This window comes from Nannospalax galili, unplaced genomic scaffold, assembly GCF_000622305.1.
Source record: "Nannospalax galili isolate Female #2095 unplaced genomic scaffold, S.galili_v1.0 scaffold891, whole genome shotgun sequence".
NCBI classification, from domain to species: domain Eukaryota; kingdom Metazoa; phylum Chordata; class Mammalia; order Rodentia; family Spalacidae; genus Nannospalax; species Nannospalax galili.
The window spans coordinates 95,450-117,480 of record NW_008330576.1 but is presented as its reverse complement, the minus strand read 5'-3'; the positions used below and the strand labels follow the sequence as shown (position 1 = coordinate 117,480).

The following is a 22,031-nucleotide window of genomic DNA, read 5'->3' as shown; positions in this document are numbered from 1 at the left end:
GGGGCGGGGTGTCCGCTTCCGTCCCGCGACGCTGGGCAGTCCTGCGCGCGTGGGGCGGGGAGACGGTGACCCCAGCCTGGAACCCCGGAAGGAAAAGTGTGTGCAGGAGGGTGAGTGGGGCGGTCCACCGTGGGGCCTCTGCCGCCCTGGCCTCGGTTGCGCGCTCGTCTCTTTTCTGGCGCCCGACCGTCTTCCCCCAGCGCCATGGGGTACTCGTGGGCTGGGAACCGCCGGGCGTCCTGTAGCCTTTCAGCCGGGCTTGGGGCACGTTTGCTCTGGGGGTCGCCGCCCCGACGTGGACCCCAGCCCCCCAGGGTTTTCCCAGCCCAGGAGCCCGTTGAGCCCTGCACATTGATTCTTTTGCAGAACAATTTCGGAACTCTTGGTCTATGCCAGGCGTAAGCTCTACTTTGTCTTCAAGTAGCAAGTAGTTATGTAAACAGATTTCGACACAGTGCGATGGCTGCAACAAAAAGAAGCATTATGAGGTTAAATGTAAAAAGGTAACTTTAACGACGGCGGAGGTTGCAGGAAAGGCTTCCTGAGGTAGGCGCTGGTGAAATTGGGAGTTTGAGAGTCCAGGTGAAACGTGCTCCAGTACGTGTCCGGTAGAAAGAAGGCTTGTGGTCCCTCACCTGACTGAGTGGCGCAATCGAACAGGTAAAGGACCGAAAAGGAGCGAACTTCATTATTTTCTAATGTATACCACGCATACTTGGTGTTTTTAAGTTTTTAAGTGGTAGACATAGTGATCAACCATTCTCTTTCTAATTACCGTTCCTTCTGTCTTTTTAGTCAACAAACTACATTTTATAAACATGGTCTTTGAAGTGATACTTTTATAGTAAGAGGCGACGGTATATTTTTAAGGCATCCATTTATAAAGGTGAATTCAAAGTCAGCAGGAGAGAAAGTAGAGAAAAGCCAGTGTACATTCCTGAGGGCACAATCATAGTCACAATTTTATCTTCGCAGGGTGCCTAATACACAAATGTTTTATGAATGGATTATAATTGTTTGCTGTGCTAAGGAGAAAACAACAGCCTTTTCATGCTATGCAAGGATTCTTACCCTTAACACCCTCCCCTCCCAGCTCACAGCATCAGATCTCCCTTGGGTCACCAGCCTGCTTGCCTGCTCATCAGTCCCGAGTATATCCTATTGATCTGTTTCTATGAAGAGCCCAAATCCAGTGGTCAACTGAATATGGAAGGGGGATGAGAAAGGAAAATATGCTTTTGGAGATTGAGTAGTAATGACTCTTGAGATACTCAAATAAAAACTGGAGCACTATCCTTGATTTCTCCCCTCTCCCTAACTTCCACTCATTACCAAAACTGTATCTCTGTTTCTGTATTTATTTTGGATTTATTTACCTCCACTTCTCTGGCTATCACCTTATTCTAAGATATCTCTTTACTGCTTTATAACTTCCCAGCTGTACTCCTTCTACTCTTTCTCCTCCATAGTACATTGTCTACACAACAGTTTGCTTGATTCAAAACATAATTCAGACCAGTCGTTTTGATCTAGGCCTATATCTCCACATACTTGATGCAGAAACCTAAGGATCCCATGTTTGAGGCCAGCCTGTGCTAAGTATTAAGACCGTCTCAATAGGTGAGTAGTAAATAACATTTCTTCCTTCCAGTTGAAATCTCTTTAATGGCTTCTTGTTTATTTTTAGAAAAAGTTCAACTTCATGACTTGGGGAGATAGCTGAGTTGGTAGAGTGCTTGCCTAGCATGCACAGGGCCTTGGGTTCAACCCCTGGTACCACATAAACCAGGTATGGTGGTGCACACCTATAGTCCCAGCACTCTGAAGGTGGAAGCTAGAGGATCAGAAGTGCAAGGACATCCTCAGCTACATGGTGAGTTTGAGGACAGCCTGGGCTACATGAGATCCTGTCTCCAAAAAAAAAAAAAAAAAGTTGCCTTTTTCCTGGCCTCTGAACTCCTGCATAAACAGTCCCTCTTTTCAGAAACATCATGCTATGCTCATGCTTTCTTCCTTCCTCTCTCCTCTTCCTCACTACTCCCTCTTTCTCCCTCAGTTACTTCATTTATAAGGCTACTAAGCTTTTTTCCATCTAAGAGCTTTGTTGCTGCTTTCTGCCTACATCACTGTTTCCACATTTAGCATGTTTGACTTCACATCAAAGTCAGGTATTACCTTTGAAAAAATCCCTTCCTTGATCTTCCTGCAGGGGTCCTCCCCATTTCTTCTCCATCTCACCATCCTGTTTTCTGGTTTTGTCTTAACATTTATTCTGTAATGGTCTTTTTTGATATCTGAAGCACAGGTACTTTGCCTGTTTCTTTTTCTTGGTCAGGGGAGGGAGCTGAAACAAGATCTTAACTATGAGTTCAGGCTGGCCTAGAACTTACTGTGTAACCCAGTGTGCACTCCAGTATAGGTCTCTCCTCTTACATCTGTCTCCCAATTAGATGGGAGGCCTGTGTGCTACCACAGGCTGCTTGTCTGTTCTTTGCTATTGTATTCCAGGATCTGGCAAATAGTAAATGCTCAGTAAGTTTTCTTTAAAATGACTCATTGGTGCCTCTTATAATAAAGAATACAGGACACATCATTTGATCACAGAGATCTTTAAATTTCTGTGGGATATCCAAATGGAAATGGTTAATACACTTTAGAATTTGAGAGGTCTGGACTACAGAGAATTAGGAGTTGTTTATGTTGGTAGAAGATAGGAAAGTGTGACTATCTCAAGATGGCTTAGGATGAGGGGAAAAAAAGCCTTGAAGGACATCAACACTCAAGGAGCAGCTAGAGAAAAAAACTGTAACATGAATAATAAAAGAAAAAAAAATTTCTTTTTCAAAACAGGGTCTCGTTGTGTAGCCCTGGTGGGCCTGGAGCTCACTATTAGACCAACCTGGCCTTGAACTCTAAGAGGTTTTCTTGCCTGTTTCCCCAGTGCTGAGATTACAAGTATATGCCGCCATACCCTGCTAACCTAGGTTGCTTTTGTATTCCAATTTTAGGTGTACATGAGGCATGTAAATATAATATACTGTGGAATATGGTGTGTTTAAAAAATTCACTGTGTGGAGTTCACAAGGCATGGTTTTTCTAGTCATTCAAATGCTTTGCTTTTACTCAGCTGGTCACTTCTGGTGTGAATATGGGAGAAGTCACAGTTCTTTCCTCCTTTTCTAGAAATTGCTGCAATGTGTAAGAGTAGATGAGCTTCCTCAAAGCCATGTCTGCTGGCTTATAAGTCTGCCGACTTACCCCACAGACAGAGAAAGGTTTAGAAGCAGATCAGCTGAAACTATTGAACCTATAGTTTAGGTTCCCTTATTGTGTGGACCTCTACCATTTTCCAACAAGCCCTCCAAATAGTTTGTGCTTCAATGAATATACAATTTGGATCTGTCCCTATATGGGATATAAGCAACTCAGTAAAATCATCAGATTTGTAGTAACTCATCTCCAATGTTGACTGTCCAGTGAAAAATATTTAAGCCTTTATGTCATTGTCTCCCTTTGAATTTGGACCCTTATGGTTCCTTTTTGAATAATGAATAGTACAGAAGTATACACAGACCTAGGCTATAACAAGACCTGGAACCTGTGCCTTTGGAATGCTTTTGTGGAAGCCAGCTGCTCTTTTAAAAGGTTTATTTGTTTTGCTTTTTCCTTTTTTTTGAGACTGGGTCTAATGTAGCTCAGGATGGCCTTGAACTCACTCTATGTAGCTGAAGATGGCCTTGAACTCCTAATTCTCCTCCTATCTTCCAAGTGCTTGGAGTATAGGCATGTACAACTCATTTAAGAAGCCTTAACACCTTGAAACCAACATGCTTTAAAAAAAATTCAAGTTAATGACATCAAGAAGCTACACAGGGAGAAATATTTAGCCAGCCCCTGACTGAAGATGCCACATGTGGGAATGAAGAAGGTATTTTGGATTTCCATCCTAATCAAGCCTTAGATGATTTCATCTCCAGTCACCAGTTGAACACAATGGAAGACCACAAGCAAGAGAGGCCTACCTGACCTCATCAGCCTGCAAGTCTGTGAGAAATGTTATTTTAAATATCTCTTTGGAATTGTTACAAAGTAAAAAATAACCGAAAAACTATCTTTCCCAGAACATTAGAATTTGGAACTTGGAAGATGCTTAGAGCCTGAGAGTTGGTCACTGATGACAACATCCTGAAGGTAAGGGCCACAAATCCCACTTGATGAATCTTCAAGCTACCTGACTTCATCGAGCCTTCCTTGAGGTCAGGTCATCCAGTCTCCTTTAAATACCCCAGCGTCTTTCCAGTGAGTCCTTGACCACAACTAAAAATCTTTTTAAAAATTACTATTTTTATTTCATGTGTATGAGTCTTGTGCTTGCATGTGTGTAAGTGCACCCATATCATGTGGTGCCCACGGAGGTCAGAAGAGGATGTCAGATCCCTTGGAACTGGATTTATGGATAATTGTTAGCTGCAAGTGGATTCTGGGAATTGAACTCAGGTCCTCTGGAAGAACAGCAAGTGTTCTTAACTGCTGAGCCATATCTCCAGCTCCTCAACTAAAAATCTTAATACACACTAAGGCAGTGATTGCTGTTAAGAAATCCTTGCAGCCTTACGGGGTGTAGTGGTGGACACCTTTAATCCCAGCACTCAGGAGGTAGAGGCAGGCGGATCTCTGTGAGTTCAAGGCCAGCCCGGTCTACATAGTGAGTTCCAGGACAGGTGGGGCTACAGGGAGACACTGTCTCAAAAAGACCAAAAAAAAAAATCCTTGCAGGCTAATTAATACTTGTCTCTTTTGTACATAGCAGGCATTTTAAAAATGTTGACTACATGAATAAATTTCTTTGCAGGACTGCAGGACTGGGACTCTTAGTGTGGTACATGTAACTAACATCTATAATCCCAGCATTTGGGAGGCTGAGATAGGTGGATTGTGGTGAAGTTCAGATCAACCTAGGGCTACACTGTAAGACCCTGTCTCAAATAAATAAAGAAAAAAGAACTTTTTTTTATTCCCCCCAAGAAAAACCTGCCCACAAGACCAGTGTTTCTCTTCATGAGAAGTAGCCACAAATGAGGATTAATATAGCTGAGTGACAAAGTAGCAAACATTTTTATTATATACATTGGTGGTACTAATCAAAATTTGAACTAGTAAACAAGTTGTTAAGAAGAGGCTAGATCCAAATAATTAGCCCAAGAAAGAGTCTCAGGAAAGAATATATTTTTCTAAAATGACAATGTAGCTATTTGCACTAGTCAAAACCAGGGCTATGCTAGACAAAATGCTCTTAACTCCTAGTCCTACTTGGCTGAAAATGTTAACCATGTCTTTTTAAAAAGTTAACAGAAAAAAGGTGAAATGCAGGAAAGGTGAGGCCAAGTAACAAAACTGAGCTGTCTCCAGAGAAAAAGGTTTTTGTTTGGTGCTGAGCATTGAACTCATGGATGATGGCTACTACTGAAACACTGAGCCATATCCTGTACCTCTGACCTGTAGACTTTAACAGATGTTCATTTGATATTAGCCATTAACATTTCATTAGCATTAACATTTCAGTAGTTGGGTATAGCCTCTACTCCCAGCATTTATAGGTTGGAGGCAGAAGGATCAGGAATTCAAGTCCAACGTTAGCACATAGTTTGAGGCCAGCCAGGACTATGTGAGACCCTATTTCAGAAAACAAAAGCAACTCACTTACTCTCTGGTCTCTCTAGTTTTATTCAGTAAACAAGCTCTTGCTGAAATTAAGTGAATAAATTGAGATTTAGCTTAAAAACTACTGTTGTAACGTTTAGTCTGAAACAATTTCCCTGAGTTCATCAATTCTGGATGCTCTAAATCAGTTTTGTGGAATTAGAAGTCCAAATTTTGAAATATGGGCTTATTCATTCCTTTATCTAATAATTATTTGGTTCTTATCCTGTACCATCTATTATTCTTGGTCCTGAAGCTGTTAACTTCAAAGTATTAAACCACATGCAATGGATTTTGGGGGGCTGGAGAGATGGCTCACGGGTTGCTCTTACTGAAGACCCAGGTTCAATTCTCAGCACCCCTAACAACTGTCTGTAACTCCAGTTCCAGGGGATCCAACACCGTCTTCTGACCTCCATGAGCATTGCACAACATGGGTGCACCTACCTACATGCAGGCAATATACTCATGCACATAAAATAAAAATAAAATATTTTTAAAAAGATTTTGGGGGTTGGGAGAGATGGCTCAGTGATTAAGAGCATTGGTTCCTCTTGGAGAAGACCTAGGTTTGGTTCCCAGCACCCACATGACAGCTAACAACTGTCCTTAACTCCAGTTCCAGGTGATCTGATGTCCTCTTCTGGCTTCCTTGGGCATTGCATGACACTGGTGCACTTAACATACATGCAGGCAAAACACTCATATACATAAAAAAAGTAATAAAATTATAAAGTGGATTTGGGGAACTGGGGATGTAGTCAAATTGGTAGATTATTTTCTTATCATGCACAAAGCCCTGGGTTCAATTCCAGTCCCACACATGTGGTAGTGCATTCTGTAATCCTAGTACGTGGGAGATACAGAAAGGAGAATCAGAATTTCAAGGCCATCCTTGGCTATACAGTTTAAGTTCAAGGCCTGGTACTATGTATCTGAAAGCTGAGATACAGTTTAATTGGTAGAGTGCTTGCCTAGCATGTACAAGATCCAGGATTTGATCAACACCACCATAAACCAGGCATGATGGAGCATGCATCTAATTCTAGTACCTGGATGGTGGAAGCAGGAGGATCGGGAGGCCATGATTAGCCATAGCTACATAGTGAGCTTGAGGCCAACCTGGACTACTTGAGATGAACATCTGTACAGCTTTAGTACTGTTGCAGTTTTTTTTCAAGTACTTTGAATCTGTGGTTGGTTGTGTGGTACCCACAGGTGTAGAGAAATGATTGTATTCCTGTTTGACAGATTCACAAAAAACAATTTCTCTTGAACAAACTGTGGGGCTGGGGAGGTAACTCAGTGGTAAAGCACTTGCTGAGAGCATGCTATATTTGATCTCCCAGCATCACAAAATAAATTGCTTGAAGATTTTATTGTTATTAAGGCAAGATCTTGTTATGTAGCCCAGGCTGGTCTTGACTCACTAAGTAGCTCAGGCTGGCCTTGAACTCCCAATCTTTCTGTCATAGCACCCCAGATGCTAGGATTCAAAGTATGTGCCAAGGTGTTGGAGATGGCTTAACAGGAGTACTCAGTGCTCTCACAGAGGACCCAGGTTCAATTCCCAGCACACACGTGGTGGCTAACAACCATCAGTAACTCCAATTCCAGAGGAATCCAGTACCCTCTTCTGACCTCCAAGAGCATTGCATGACATGGGTGCACTTACATGCAGGCACAACATTCATACACATAAAAATAGTAAAAAAAAAAAATTTAAAGTATGTGCCAACACTCTCAGCTAAAGAAGTATCATTAGTAAAGTTATAGCAATTAAATGACCTCAGAAAATGATGCCAGGCTGCCCTTTGCTTTTTAAAGTGAAGAGCCTTTAAACCTGACCTAGAATCTCACATAGGTGAAATAGGAAAGAGTTGAAGAAGTTGTTTTTATTTTGAGACAGTCTCCTTGAAGCCCCAATTAGCCTGGAACTTACAAAATAGGCTATCCTCTACAGCAGAGATTTACTTGCCTCTGCTTTCTCAGTGCTGGCATTGAAGGCATGTGGCACCACTCTCCACCTAAGAACAGATTTTAATTTAATCTCAGATTAGAGCTGTTATTCAAGACCCTCCCCCAAGGTTGTGATCCTTGTTTGCTGGGGTAGTGGTACCTGCCTGTAGTCCCATCTACTTAGGAAACTGAGTCAGGAAGATCATGTGAGCCCAGGAGTTTGGAGCTGATCTGGATTTTATAAATATATAAAATATTTTGAGACAGGGTCTCCCTATAACCCCAGCTGGCCAGGAACTTACTACACTATGTAGACCAGGCTAACCTCAATGTTGGGATCCACCTGCCTCCTGAGTGCTGGGATTAAAGGTGTGCACCATCATGCCGAGTTTACAAACTTTAAAATCTCATTCCAAGATTACTGAATCACTTGAAAATTCATTTCTGTGATTTGATACTGAAACAGCTAAGTGACTTTTTACACTTGAACCCAAAACAAAATCCACTTAAAAATCTTGACATAAAATTTTGGCATCTGGAGCTGGTGGTACACTTCCCAGTACCAAAAAAAAAGTCGGGGGAGGGGGAAGCAAGCATGTCTCAAGACTTGCATTTCCAGAACATTTAGGGTGCCATACTCAGAGTAACTTTTTCCATTTCTGTCTAGCCATGCCTTTCTTCCAGTCGTGTCACAAATCCAAGGTTAGTCAGCCATGCCCTACCCAAAACTTCACCATTCTCAACTGTTCACTGTGACACTAGCACCTCAGAGTACATCAACCAACTGTGTTTTTAGATGGTCTTGTGTAGCCCATCCAAGCCTCAAACTTGTGTAGCCGTGAATGACCTTAATTCCTGATCCTCCTGCTTGCACTCTCAAGTGCTGGCATTGCAACTGTGTGCCATGAGAGGTACCTGGAGTTACAGATCTCCTAACTGGTCTCCTGCCCACCCACTCTTGCCTTTATAGCAGTGATCTTTTTAACACGAATCTGATTACTTCTTTGCTTGAACCCCTCCCTGGTAGCCATGCCTGTCCTTTAAAGAAATGTTTTAAGAGACTTGACTTAGGATTATTTTTAGCACTCAAGATGCTCTCCATGATCCTTTCTCCAACAGTAACTGTCTAGCACAGTCTCCAGTGCTAGAGTGTAAGCTTGCTGACAGTATCAGTTTTGCTCCCTTGCCAGAGCTTTGGCTTAGTAGTAACTTTAAAGTCACTTGGGATAGAACCCAGGGCTTTACACAGGACCCAAGTGAGCTAGATCTACAGCTCTGGTAGTATTTCATCTTTATATTTCTCAAAGTCATAGTGTGCCCATTTTACAAATGAACAAATTGAGACTCTGGTCTTTTGACTTTGTCTTCTTGAGACAGGGTCTCCCTGTAGCCTTAGCTGGCCTGGAGCTCACTATGTAGACCAGGCTGGCCTTGAACTCAGAGATTTGCCTGCCTCTGCCTATCAAGTGCTGGGAGTAAAGGCGTGCACCACCATGACTCTTGACTCTTAAGCTGCCATTAATCTTACCCCCAAGCCAACTATTCACCTTTAGTGCAGTCATTTATTTCTAAAGAGTAAGTACATCAAACTGTCTTGGAGTTTAAGTAGTTATCAAAAGCCTTATTACAGCCAGACATGATGGCACACGTCTTTAATCCCAGCACTCAGGAGGCAGAGGCAGGCAGATCTCTGAAGCCAAGAGCAGCCTGGTCTACACAGTAAGTTCTAGGACAGCTAGGTCTACAGGGAGACCCTGTCTCAAAAAAAAAGAGGCCTTATTCACAGAGGTTGTGAGAACAGAATGCTATTTTACGGTTATATTGGCCCAACTTAGCCTGATGTGCAAAGTCCTCTTCAAGCTTCCTGTCCAAAGCCCTAGTTCAGGTTGGCCTCAAATATTTCACCTTGTTTTATAGTAATTGCTAATGTTATCACTGAGAAACAGAACAAAGACCTATATTCTACTCCAGCTGTGACCTTCAGAAGACACTTTACTAGTCCCATTTCCTTTATCTGCAAAGAACTACATTTGGAAGCTGTGGTTTACTTCTAGCATAAAACCTTTAGGCTTAGTTTGTATTGATCTTTTTTATAACATTTTGTGGACTTAATTGATATACAAATAAGCTTTGTACAGTCATGATTACACAAGGCATGCATGGAGATACAGCACTCTGTAGTAATAGTTAAGCCCCAGTTTCTCAGCACAGTTTTGTCTTGGCACAGCTCTGACCTTGTTTCTGCATCTGTTTTTTTCTGATCTGCAACCTACTGTGGTCCTTACAGATTTGTCCTGAAGGTCAGAATGAAAAAGGAAAGTAATGTGAAAAAAGCTGTTTCTGATGGCTGATAAAATATCATCAAAGAAAAGTGCTTCCATAAAAGTTTTATTTATCCCCACAACAACCCTGTGAGGTAGGGTGATAAGGGCATTTGAAGATGAGAAAACTAAATCTACATTACTTGTTCATGGCGATACTGCATAGTAAATAAGTAGAAATTAAATTGAGATTTTTTTTAATGTCCATGATTTATATTGATTCATGTGGAAATGAGTAGAGAGAATATTAATTCCCCCCCACCTTAATGCCAAAAGGACACTACCTTGAAAAATCCCATCTCAAAAGATGAAAGTAGTTTTTCATTGCTTATTTCTACAAAGATTTATAAAATAAAAAAATAGTGAAATATTTTCATTACTATATATATAATGGTCTCATTCAGGGACATGTCCTTCAGCTATGTAAATGGCAAGTTATGAGTCCTAGAAATGCAAACTCTTTTATAAAAAAGTATGAAGGACAAAAATGATGAGAAGTAGCCTCAATCTTCATTATCCCTCCATGAACCTTGAAATCAAGTCCTGTAAAATCTGTCCCAGTACTTAAAGAAAAGAAAAACTACCACAGAGATGCATGACCAACTTTTAATTTTGTTACCTACTCTCAAACCACATTATTTAAAATGGGGCTATCCCAAAGCTGTCTATTCAAACCACTGGGAGAGCTTTAAAAATACAGAGCTCTCAGGCCCTGCTCCAGACAGTGAGGCACCTTTCCAGGGGTAGACTTCAGGAATCTGTGTTTTAAAAAATCCTCAGAGTCATTCGAATGAAGTCAGGTTTGGGAACCACTGATATATCTTAAAATACTAATATCAAAACCATAGACTAGTATAAACTTGATGCTCTCTTAAATCCTTTAAAAAAGATCTTAAAACATGTTTATATCCCCCAGAATGCTTACCTCCGGGCAAGTAATTTCAATTCAAGATACAGAGAAACATTTTATAAAAATGCATCCTAGTTAATGAGGCTTGGATTTCAATAATTTAAGTAGCATTTGAATACAAGGTACTAAGTTCTGTGGTCAGTTCTTACTCTGAAAATCTTAAAAGTATTTTATACAAATTCCTAGCAGGCTTTCAACTCAAGGGAAGACATGAAAATGGCATAATCATATACATTAGCACTCAAAACATACTACACTCAAACATAGCCATGAGAGGAATGAGAAAGTGGATGAGTGACGACCGAAGGCCTTTTGGCCTTACATTTTTGTTCCCAGTCCACTCTTCCCCTATAAGGGGAAATAAACTAAACATTCTTTCCTAGTTGCTTGGCATAGTTATTTGATGGGTAACTATTAACTATGTTAATTTAGACAAACAGGATTAAAAGAGGTAACAAATAAATACCTAGGAAGACAGAAGTCAGGTCAGAAAACCTTACCTATCTAATGATATACCACCATCATATCAGTACAAGGAAATGAAGGCGTCAGTGTCCTTTACATTTTAAAAGTACATGACTGACAAAGATATGGAAGAGATCTGGTCCTTATGAAGAATTCTGTGCTCGTTGTGAAGACTTGTAGCAATAGTGAAATGCTTTCTTCATTGATGAGATGAAGTCTCTCTTTTACAGGCAAGTTGACAACAAACAGTAAGAATGAACTTCTTTACAAGGCTGAATTGAAAGTAAAAGGGAGCTGAAAAAGTCATTGGCAAAAGGTAACTTGAAAAAAAAAAACAACCCATTGTTAACCCTAAAAAAAAATTACCTCAAGAAATATATATATATATATATGTATATATAAAAACAATGTACACATCCATTTCACTGACAGTTACAAGAAAATAGCCATTTATAGAAGTTACACAATGCTTTCAACAAATCCCAAAACAATTTTGGGAAACAAATAAAGCCATTGGATAAATAAATATACATACTAGCTAATATAAAACAATTTCTGGTTATGAATTGTCATCAATTCTCTTTTAGGACCCAAAGAGAAATGTGGTAATAAATCTGGCTAGAACTACATATATTACATGGAATTAAAAAGATACAACCAATCAAAAACAATTTCTAACAATGATACAAATACTTAAAAGAATGTCTCCAAAGTCAAGCATTCAATAACTGGAAATAGCATGATTTTAACTGGTTCTTCAGAGCTGTAATCTGTACACAGGTTCCTCACTGTGCCTCGTGGATCCATATCCTGCATTTACTACAGTCACATTTGCTGTGTGAGCTGACAGGCTGGGCACATCTCAATTCAAAAGCTACACACCTCTGATTAACAAGATGGAAGCAGTGTTCCATAGCTAACCAACAAATACAAGGGATGACTGGAAGATAAAAACACTAAGGTAGAAGGAACTGGCTAAATTGCTTCTTTGTAATTAACTTTAAATTTTGGGTCAACAGCTTTAGAATTACCCAAATACAGTAATGGAGAAAATAATGTATTAATTTGGCCTGAAGAAATTCCTGGCCATAGAACATTTTCAACAGTTTATATCTTTACATAAGTTTCTTCTTGATTTATTAGCTGACCTAAAGGAGCTCTTCTAGCATGGGCATGAAAACATCTTTAAGCATTATTAAAAGATAATTAAAATTGCTTTTTATTACTAAAGTGCTCACAGGCACAATGGTATTGTTTACATTTCCCTTTAAGTTGTGGGAAAGGCTATGAGACTGTTAATCAGGAAAACTTTAAGGAATTATGCGTGCCCAAAAATTGAGGTCTTGTATAGATTTTGGGGTTTGCTGTATAAGCATTAAAAGGATGAGAGGGGCAGGAAGAAATTAACTATGTTCACAATTTTGAGCAAGAGCATATGTAAAGGTAGCGTATGTACATTTTATTTCAAGAAAGACATAAGACAAACAGCATAAAGATGCCCAGGTGCCCTAAAGATAAATACATTTCAAAGATTCTCATTAAAATGAATCTCTCGTATTTTTCCTGCAAGCAAAATACTTTTCTTTAAATTAAAAAAAAAAAAAATCAGTATTCTGAATTGCAAATGCTTTTGCTTTTTTTTTTTTTGCAGAAAATCTGCCATGATTATTTTTTTAATGAGTAAGGATTTTCCACAAAACAGGCTTGCTCTACATGCTAGATTTTTAAACAGTTCAGTGACACAATATGCTAACTACATACACAACAGATAATATAGTAAGAAAACACTCAACCTGATGAAAAGTTAAAATCTTCATTAATACACTGAAAACTGACAACTCATGCCTTTAAAATCAAAAATACAAAAATTAAATGTTTTCCTAAAAAGATTTCCTTATTTTAAGGATTCATTTGAAAATGAAGCTGCATGTAATTTGTACAATAAGTTGTACAAGTAAACAGGTAATATACATAAAAAATTAACTGACATACTCCTCAATTATCAGTTGTCCACCTTTAATTTCCAATACTGTACTTTCTTAACAAGCATACAAAATATCAAACTTCTCTTTAGAAAAAGTGCCGTTCTTTGACATCCTTTACACAAAAACAGTCTGAGCCTATGGCATGTTAATGCAGTTGAGAGGCAAAGCATACTAACTTTTACAAATTCTACCTTCCATAAAAAGCCTCCTGAAAAGGAGATAACACGCCACTATAAAAATATCAACCTCTTATGGTAGCTGCATTAGAGAACCAAGGCTTGAAGACTATTTTCATATAGCATAGAAAACCACTATGAGAGCATATTTAACTGCATTGGTGGCCTGGGAGTGTACTGTGCCACAGGATTATGCATAGCTACTGTTAGGTACCAAGACTGTTACACAGAGCTTTAAATTGATTGTAACTGAGAGCATAACAGAGGTACTACCAGCCCATGCAGAGTAACTAAAAATACTGAGTCACTGTGCAGAATACTTTGTTCCTGGAGAAAACCAAAGGCAGCAGTAACTAAATCAAGCTCAACAGGTGACTGAACTCATTCTCAAAGATCAGTGAGCACAGTGAAGTCTGAGGTATACCTTTATCCATTCAATCTGTGTGCCATTGCAAGATATTACCACTTGGAATACATGTTATCACAATGGTTTAAAATGTCTGAATATTAGTCATTCATATAGTCTTATCTACCCAGTCTCTTGATTTTTTAAAAGATTTCACCTACAGTAGAATATTACAGAACAAAATATAAATGCATGTTTTTTAAATGAAACTTACATGGACTAAAAGTAGAGAATATTTTAAACAAATATACAATATGCAGGCAGACAAAGCAGGAAAGCGGCCATTCAAATGTATAATAAAAAACTAAAAATTGGCTATTTCCAGAAAACTATGAAGCGCCTCAACTAAAAGGAATGCATAATGAAATTCTAATCTAATACAGGTCAGAAATGTAAAAGGTTATAAACCTTAACAGGAAAAATAAAACAACTTTTACTGGCCATTCCTGTTGAAATGAGAATCATAAAGTAACAGAAAAGTGGCTACAAACCCACTGAGAGCACCAAACAGAGAGAAAATGAAAAGTCCACTTTCATCTCTGTTATTATCATAAAATCCTGTGTAACTACAGGTCAAACTGCTGGTGGCAGAAACAGAATTCTTTATAAACTGCAGATGTCCTGTACATAAAAAATTTCACTGGAGTTGCACTAGTTCTAAAGACTCTTCTGTTTTAGCCTACCTACTGTATGTATTCAATCTGAGATAAAGTCTCTTTCTGTAACCCTTGATTATTATTGGGCACCAAAGATAAGAAAAGCAAGACGGGGTACAAAAATGCAAAATTTCAACAGTAATGGCAATGTTTTTTGTCTCAGTCCAAAAGGGTCCTGCATTCTCTCCCCCTGCAGTGATCTGACAAGTCTCTGAACTTAATCTGGGGGCAGCAAATCATGCAGGCGAAATCTGTCTCTGATGTGAGGCCGAACATCTTCATTCTGTGTAGGAAAAAGATTCTTTTTAAAAAGCCACATAATTTCCATGGTATAGTTCTATAACATAAACATTCTTCTGGAGAAAATGGACCAATGCTTTATATCCTGACATTATTTTGCTTTCCAAATAGTTGGCTTTCTATAACCCCAAGTTCTATATCTATATATTCAACCACCATTGGATTTAGAGAAGATTGCATTCTGCACTGGCAGACTATTTTGCCATCCATAAGTAATACAATGCAACTATTTACTTAGCATTTACATTGGATTTGGGAGAATATGTGCAGGTGATATGTAAGCACCACACTAAGCTATATAAGGGGCTTGAGCACTTGGGTAGATACTGGTATCAATAAGGTACCTGATCCAATTCTGATGACTATAGAGATACAATGAAAAGTAGATTTGGAATTAAATTTAGACTTAAATGTTTTTTATTTTATTTTAGGTATATGTGTATTTTGCCTGCATGTAAGTGCGCCCATGTGTGCAATGCCCATGGAGGCCAGAAGTGGACACTGGATCCCCTGGATCTGGAGTTACAGAGGGTTGTGAGCTGCATGTGAGTGCTGGGAATCAAACCCATGTCTTCTAGATGAGCAGCCGGTGCTCTTAACCACTGAGCCATTTCTCCAGCCCTGTCAATTTAGACTTTTTAAGCCACTGAATTCTATTTTCAACACTAGTCCTATTAACTGACTGAAATGTGGACAAGAATTATTAGAATGAGGATTCAGTGACAAAAGTATTCATTTTAGAGGTGAATTATGACAGTAAATAAAATCAGTTTAGAGTTACTGTAAACATAATTTAGTGACTTTCAAGATGAAGCCTATGAAACAGTGAAGTAAAAGTATTTAATCTAGGCCAGGCGTGGTGGTGCACGCCTTTGATCCCAGCGCTCGGGAGGCAGAGGCAGGCGGATCTCTGTGAGTTCAAGGCCAGCCTGGTCTACATAGTGAGTTCCAGGACAGCTGGGGTTACAGTAGGGAGACCCTGTCTCAAAAAGAATTCAATCTATAAATAGATTATAAATCTATAAATTAGATAACATTTTAATACAATTTAAAAATATTCACAGAAAATAGTAAGGAAAATGAAGACCAGGGCTTAGAACTGGAAACAAGACTCCAAATCACTGTTTTCATTCTTCTTTTTTCCAAAACTGCATGTCACATGACCTCTCCTTTCCCCTGGGGAGGCATATTATTTATCATGCTTTTAGAGGACTCTGACCCCCAGCCCAGCATTTCTCTGCTAAAGCCCATAGAGGAGGGAAGCCTTTTCAGAGTCCTTACTCTCCCAATGCTCCTGGATTCTCTATTATTTTCCTCACATATCACTTCTTTTCTAGCATTAAAGGTCTTGACCTATGGGGCTACAGAGATGGCTCAGTGGTTGAGAGTGCTGGCTGCTCTTTCAGAGAACTCGAGTTCGATTTCCAGCACCCACATGGTGGCCAACAACTCCAGTTCCAGGGAATTCAGACAACCTCTTCTGATCTCCACAGGCACGGCACATACGACACAAGTGCACGTATATGCATGCAGGCAACACACTCCTACACAAAATATAAATAATAATAAAATATTTTAAAGATCTTAACCTAATTCCTTGGTCCAGTTTACTAGCAGCTGATAATGTCCCTTTGATACCAGTTGCATCATTAGAAGGCTTACCACCCAGAGGCAGAACAGAACCATTGCAGTTACCAGTAATCACATTCCACACCCCTCCCCGACAAGCCATCTGATCTTCCACTTCTGGGGAATATTGAGCAGGATTTCTTGTTTGTGATTTTAGCTCTCAGGTCCCTTCCAGCTATTCTTAACACCAAGCAAAATTAAAACAAAGTCTAATACTCCCTGAGACTGTGATCCACAGGACTATCTGCACCTTTGAATTCTGGGTTCACAGCCTTTTAAGACAGGATTGCCTTGTAGCCCCAGCTGGCTTGGAACTCATTATGTAGACCACCTTGGCCTCTATCTCACAGAGATCCACCTGCCTCTGCCTCCCAAGTGCTGGGATTAAAGACATGTGTCACCACATCTAGTGTGGGTTCACAATCTTAAAGCCAAACTCAATCCTTTGCTACCCTGAATGATATTTATTTCCTGGTACTTAATTGCTTTTGTGCATTTTATGACAAATGGCTCCAAAGTAGCCATGTGAGCACTTTACTTTTTCAATACGCAAATGTAAATAAACTGTATATAGCAAAGTTTTTTTCCTTTTTATGAGACTTGTTTTTTGTTGTTTTTTAAATTGAGACTGGGGTTTCCCATAGTCCCAGGCAAAGCTAAAAACTCCCTATGTACCTGAGAATAGCCTCTACTACCTCCTCAGCAGTAGTAATCACCCCTGTACCATTAATACCAAGAAAACCTTTGTTTCAACATAAGAATGAGCCAAGTCTGTACATTAACAAGTTTTATTTAAAAACAAAAAAACAAACCCACTGTAGGGACTGGAGAAATGGCTCAGTGTTAAGAGCAATGGATGCTCTTGTAGAACACTGGGGCTCAGTTCCCAACCCTCTGTAACTCCAATGCCAGGGATCCGATGCCCTCTTCTGGCCTCTGTGAGCATTGCATTCTTATATGCATGTGGGCAAAAACACTTACAGACATAAAAAATAAATCCACTGTAAACTTTTTCAACCTATACCACAATCTTCTACCACTTTATTTTGCTGTTTTTTAGGGTCTCACTAAATATGTAGCCTTGGCTGCCCTTAATCTGATGATTTTTCTGTCTTAGCTTTCTGAGTACTGGGATTATAGGAATGTGTTACCATACTTGGCTCAAAGTTAACCTTCAAAGCCAGTACACATCAAGATTTATTCAATATAGTTAACAAAAACAAAATCGAATGCAAGGTATACTTACCAGTTCTACAAGCTTCTCCAGAAAGGGAATCAATTTTAGGAGTTCATTGTCATTTTTATCCATAAACCAGCTTTCTATAGGGATTCCATTAGAAAGCTAAAACAATAAATAAGTTATCTTTTTAATTCACATTGGTTTACTTTGGAAAACAAAAAAATAAATAAATCTGATGTAAAAGTTCCTTTGGAAACAAATGCTACCACTTTCACTGACAACTCAATAATGCAAGAGACAAATGGTTAATGAATAAATTATCTTGATAGTTCACTGTCAAATACAAAGCTAATCAGCAAGAAAGTCTCCATTAAAACAAGTTGTAAGACCGGTAAACTAAAAACATTAAATGGAAACAGTTATTCGCACAATGCTAGTCATTGTGAATAAACGGATACCACCAATCAAGACACTATCAGAAAGCATGCACATGCACACTTTTACACAGGGCCACGTCTTGTGTACTCGTTCTGTTCTTTCCCCTTGTTTTTCTAATAAAGGGCCTCACATGGCAGCTGCTGTTTCATTCTTTTGAACCAGGATTTTGCTCTGGGTCTTAAACTCCCATGCTTAAGCATTTTTCCATTGACTTATGAGTGCAAAGCCCAGGCTGGATTTAGAGTAGGGAACAGGGAATTAGTAACACAAGGAAAGTAAATATAAAAAGGCAAACTAAGCTGAAGGTAAAGATTGGAGTACTAATAAATAGGGAATGAAAAAAAATTATTTTCTTCAATATTATTTCATTGAAGAGCTAAAACAAAAATACAAACTTTTTTTGTATAGTGAATAATTTCTAGAATAAAATATCTATTTTAGGGGCTAGAGAGATGGCTTAGTGATTAAGTGCACTGGCTGCTCTTGCAGAGGACCAGGATTCGTTTGCCAGCACTGACATGGCAGCTAACATCCATCCATAACTTCAGTTCCAGGGGATTGGACACCCTCATGGGCCCTCTGCAGACACTGCACAACACAGGTGCACTTACATGCAGGGAATATATTCATACACATAAACTAAAAATCATTTTTAAAAATCATTTTTAAAATTTAAGGTAAGCATAGTGTGATGGTTCATGCCTTTAATCCCAGCACTGAGGAGGCAGAAGCAGGCAGATCTCAGTGAGATTGAGGCCAGCCTGGTCTACATAGCAAGTTGCTGGCCACTTGGGGAGGGAAAGCCTATCTCCAAAAAAAAAAAAATTATTTTTTAATTAAAAAAGGGTAACCAAACTGACTTAAACAAAAATTAGAGATGTCTATGTAGTTCAGGCTGGCCTTGAACAATGTAGTCAAGGATGACCTTGAGCTCCTGATAACCCTGACTACACTGCAGCATGCTGGGATGACAGCCACCTGGGGTTATAGCCATGCATCGCTGCAACTGATAGTAACTGCTAAATTAATTTGTATTTCACAATGTACGTGAAATTTATTTCACAAAGGGCTTAAGCAACCTGTCTGCTTCAGCCTTAGGTGTGAACTATTGACATATATGTCCATGTCCAGTTAAAAATACTTTTAATTTTAAAAACACTTGCTTATGGTAAAAGACCCTATCCCTAATACCACCACCAAAAAAAAAAAAAAAAAGTGATTTAGTAGCTCAGTTGGTGGAGCAGAGAATTGTAGAAATATTAGCAAAATGCACAAAAATATAAGACATTTCAAAATACTAAGTCAATGGACTAGAATTGAGGGAATTTTAATTCAAGCATGTTTATAATTGTTAGTGATTTAACAAATAGGAATGCAATTACACAGCATGCTACCTTGTGACTACTCAGATTCACTACTCAGATCATTCTTAATTTAATGTTGCACTTTCACAATTTCTAATCTCTAAAAGATAACATACTAAACAGGGAAGTTCCACCAGTTTCCTCCCATTGTATCTTTTGGCAGCATTTGTCTTTAATTTTTCCAAACTGGTTTCTTTAGGAACCTTTTTCCTACCTGATAGGCAAAGGCTTGTGGTGAGTTGTCAATTATTATAGTTTTTGAAAGATCTCTTCCAAGGATATTTAAGTCCTTTATATAGTTCCCTTGTACACAAACACAATGTTCACGAAAAAGTCGGTGCCTAAACATAAAAATAAAAACACATATAAAAATCTTTAAGCAATACGTGTACTGAAACATATACCACAAGGTTTATAAGAATTCTTTTCTCTCAGGAAGGAAATTATAATACAAATATCAGGCCTAATCTGTGGGCTAAGTTTTAATATAAAAATTCTTAGCAATTATGGAAACTTAAAACCAAATATTACCATGATTTAAAAGATTCCCTATTTATTAGTACTCCAAAATGTCATATTACAAATTACAAAAGGGAATGAAAATTTCTAAGTTGTTTTTATAATTTTATTTACCCAGGAAAGCTCAGCTCAGATGCAGCATCTGGTTGTCAGCGAGGTCCTGCTTTTTAACCAATTTTCCAGATGGTTGACTGAGGTACAAGTGACTTGCCCAAGGTCACAGTAAGTCAGTGGTTAGGCCCGCATTGGAACCCAGGATCCTCCTGGCTCCCAGTCCTTTGCTCTAACCAGTAGACCACACAGCCTCCCTATCCCTGTACATGCCAGAATAGAAAATATAAGAAGGTATGTTTTTGTGTTGGAATTTTTTTTTTTTTAGTTTTTGAGAAAAGATGCTGCTCAGGCCAAAACATTCCATCATTTCAACTTTTCTTAAACACCCATTATTTCTTTTAATCTAGTGTGTATGTATGATCACTTCAAAACAGGGATTGAATAAAATTCAGATTTAACTATTATAAATGTAAACTACCAGTCTTAGAAACTAAATAGAAAAATGCTATATAATTTTTAAAGGTTTTCATAATTAAAGGTTTCACAATTCTAATATACTATAGTAATTATGCAATCTTCATTTATATACAAATTAGTCTCTAAATAGTATTAATAAGTGATAGTTTTTTTAACCTTGAAATACTTGTTATATGTCTTAATAATTAAGTTTGTCTTGTCTCTTAATGTAAACAAATTTTCATGAGCAATATTATTCCTATTTCTATTTTTAATTCTATAATTTTAAGAAAGTATTTTCTACCCACAAAATTTGTCCTAGTTCAACAAAAAATAATTTTAAAACATACGCATACACACACAAAGCCTACCTTAAAAATTCAGTGATAATGGTGATGGTAAAGAGGAAGAATGTTTTTTTTACATACTGACAAAATGTATAAACAGTTCTTTTCATTTTATTATAAGGAATGTTTATTAGACAGTGCCTCACTATATGGCCCAAGCTGGCCTGAAACTGGCTATGTGGCCTCAAACCTCTGATCCTCCTGCCTCAGCCTCTGAAGTGATTAAATTACAGGCGTTAGCCACCATATCTGACTGTAAGGATAACTTTTTGTTAGTCAAATGACCATATCCCTCTTGAAGGTTTAAAGGCAGTCATATTCTGTAAAACTGCAAGTGGATATTTTATTTCTATAAATACTTAGATAGGAGGAAACTGGAAAGGCAGGCACATAGATAAACTAGTTACAACTGATACCTCTTTGCCTATAGTGGCAAACTCACCAAGAAGATGACTGAATATGAAGGTGGATACTATAGTTATTTAATCAAATTATAATGGAAACTCTCTAGTTATTTAGAAGTCTGAGAGTTAATAGCATGTACTTGCAATTTATGGAAAAAATTATTTGGATTTATATGAATCATATAATCTTCCCTAATCAAGTCTTTTTTCCCCCTAAAAATGTACTATGTCAGTCTCTAATAGGAGATTTTCCATGTAAAATTAGTATTTGAACTCATGGAATTCACAGATTTCAAGATAGTCTAGTCCTTTTTTAAAAAAAAAAAAAAAGATTTCTAGGCCGGGCGTGGTGGCACATGCCTTTAATCCCAGCACTTGGGAGGCAGAGGCCAGCCTGGTCTACATAGTTAAGTTCCAGGACAGCTGGGGCTACAAAGAGATCCTGTCTCAAAAAAGACACACACACACACACACACACACTAAAAAAAGATTTCTAAATTTTATGTATTGTGTGTGAGCCTAAGTACATGTATGTGCACCACGGGCATGCAGGTACCTGAGGAGGCCAGAGGTGTCTGATCTCCTGGAACTGAACCACCATCCCCTGCAACAGCAGCCAGTGCTAAAAGAATTTCTTGGTGTATCTATTCACCAAATGATAATTCCTCATTTTACTCTAACAAAATTTTTTAACTTTTTCAAAACCGAATTATGTAGAAAAAAATCTGAATTCTCAAGTATGTAGTTTATAAATTTAGTTAT

General features: G+C 38.5%; 1 protein-coding gene and 1 long non-coding RNA gene across 9 annotated transcripts in view; one reads left to right on the top strand and one right to left on the bottom strand.

Annotated features, from left to right (window-relative positions):
- The first annotated feature begins 91 nt into the window (after window positions 1–91).
- Window positions 92–22,031, top strand: part of LOC115066989 — a 29,330-nt gene continuing 7,390 nt past the window's right edge. For 2 of the 7 annotated variants that reach the window (XR_003846424.1, XR_003846427.1), the window contains exons 1-3: window positions 92–660; window positions 1,094–4,191; window positions 11,586–11,671. This is a non-coding gene — a long non-coding RNA (uncharacterized LOC115066989). Of the gene's footprint in view, window positions 661–1,093; window positions 4,192–11,585; window positions 11,672–15,309; window positions 15,369–16,215; window positions 17,740–22,031 lie in introns of those variants that run through there. The other 5 variants (XR_003846426.1, XR_003846425.1, XR_003846429.1 and 2 more) reach the window with 5 other exon arrangements.
- The window catches only part of Ctdspl2 (CTD small phosphatase like 2), a 62,893-nt gene continuing 53,655 nt past the window's right edge, over window positions 12,794–22,031 (bottom strand). The window contains exons 11-13 of one of the 2 annotated variants that reach the window (XM_008849133.1): window positions 19,704–19,830; window positions 17,754–17,849; window positions 12,794–14,861 (exon numbers count right to left, since the gene is read on the bottom strand). In XM_008849133.1, coding sequence (XP_008847355.1) covers window positions 14,796–14,861; window positions 17,754–17,849; window positions 19,704–19,830 — 289 coding nt within the window. In that variant the 3' untranslated portion in view covers window positions 12,794–14,795. The remainder of the gene's footprint in view (window positions 14,862–17,753; window positions 17,850–19,703; window positions 19,831–22,031) is intronic. The other variant, XM_029554098.1, reaches the window with a different exon arrangement.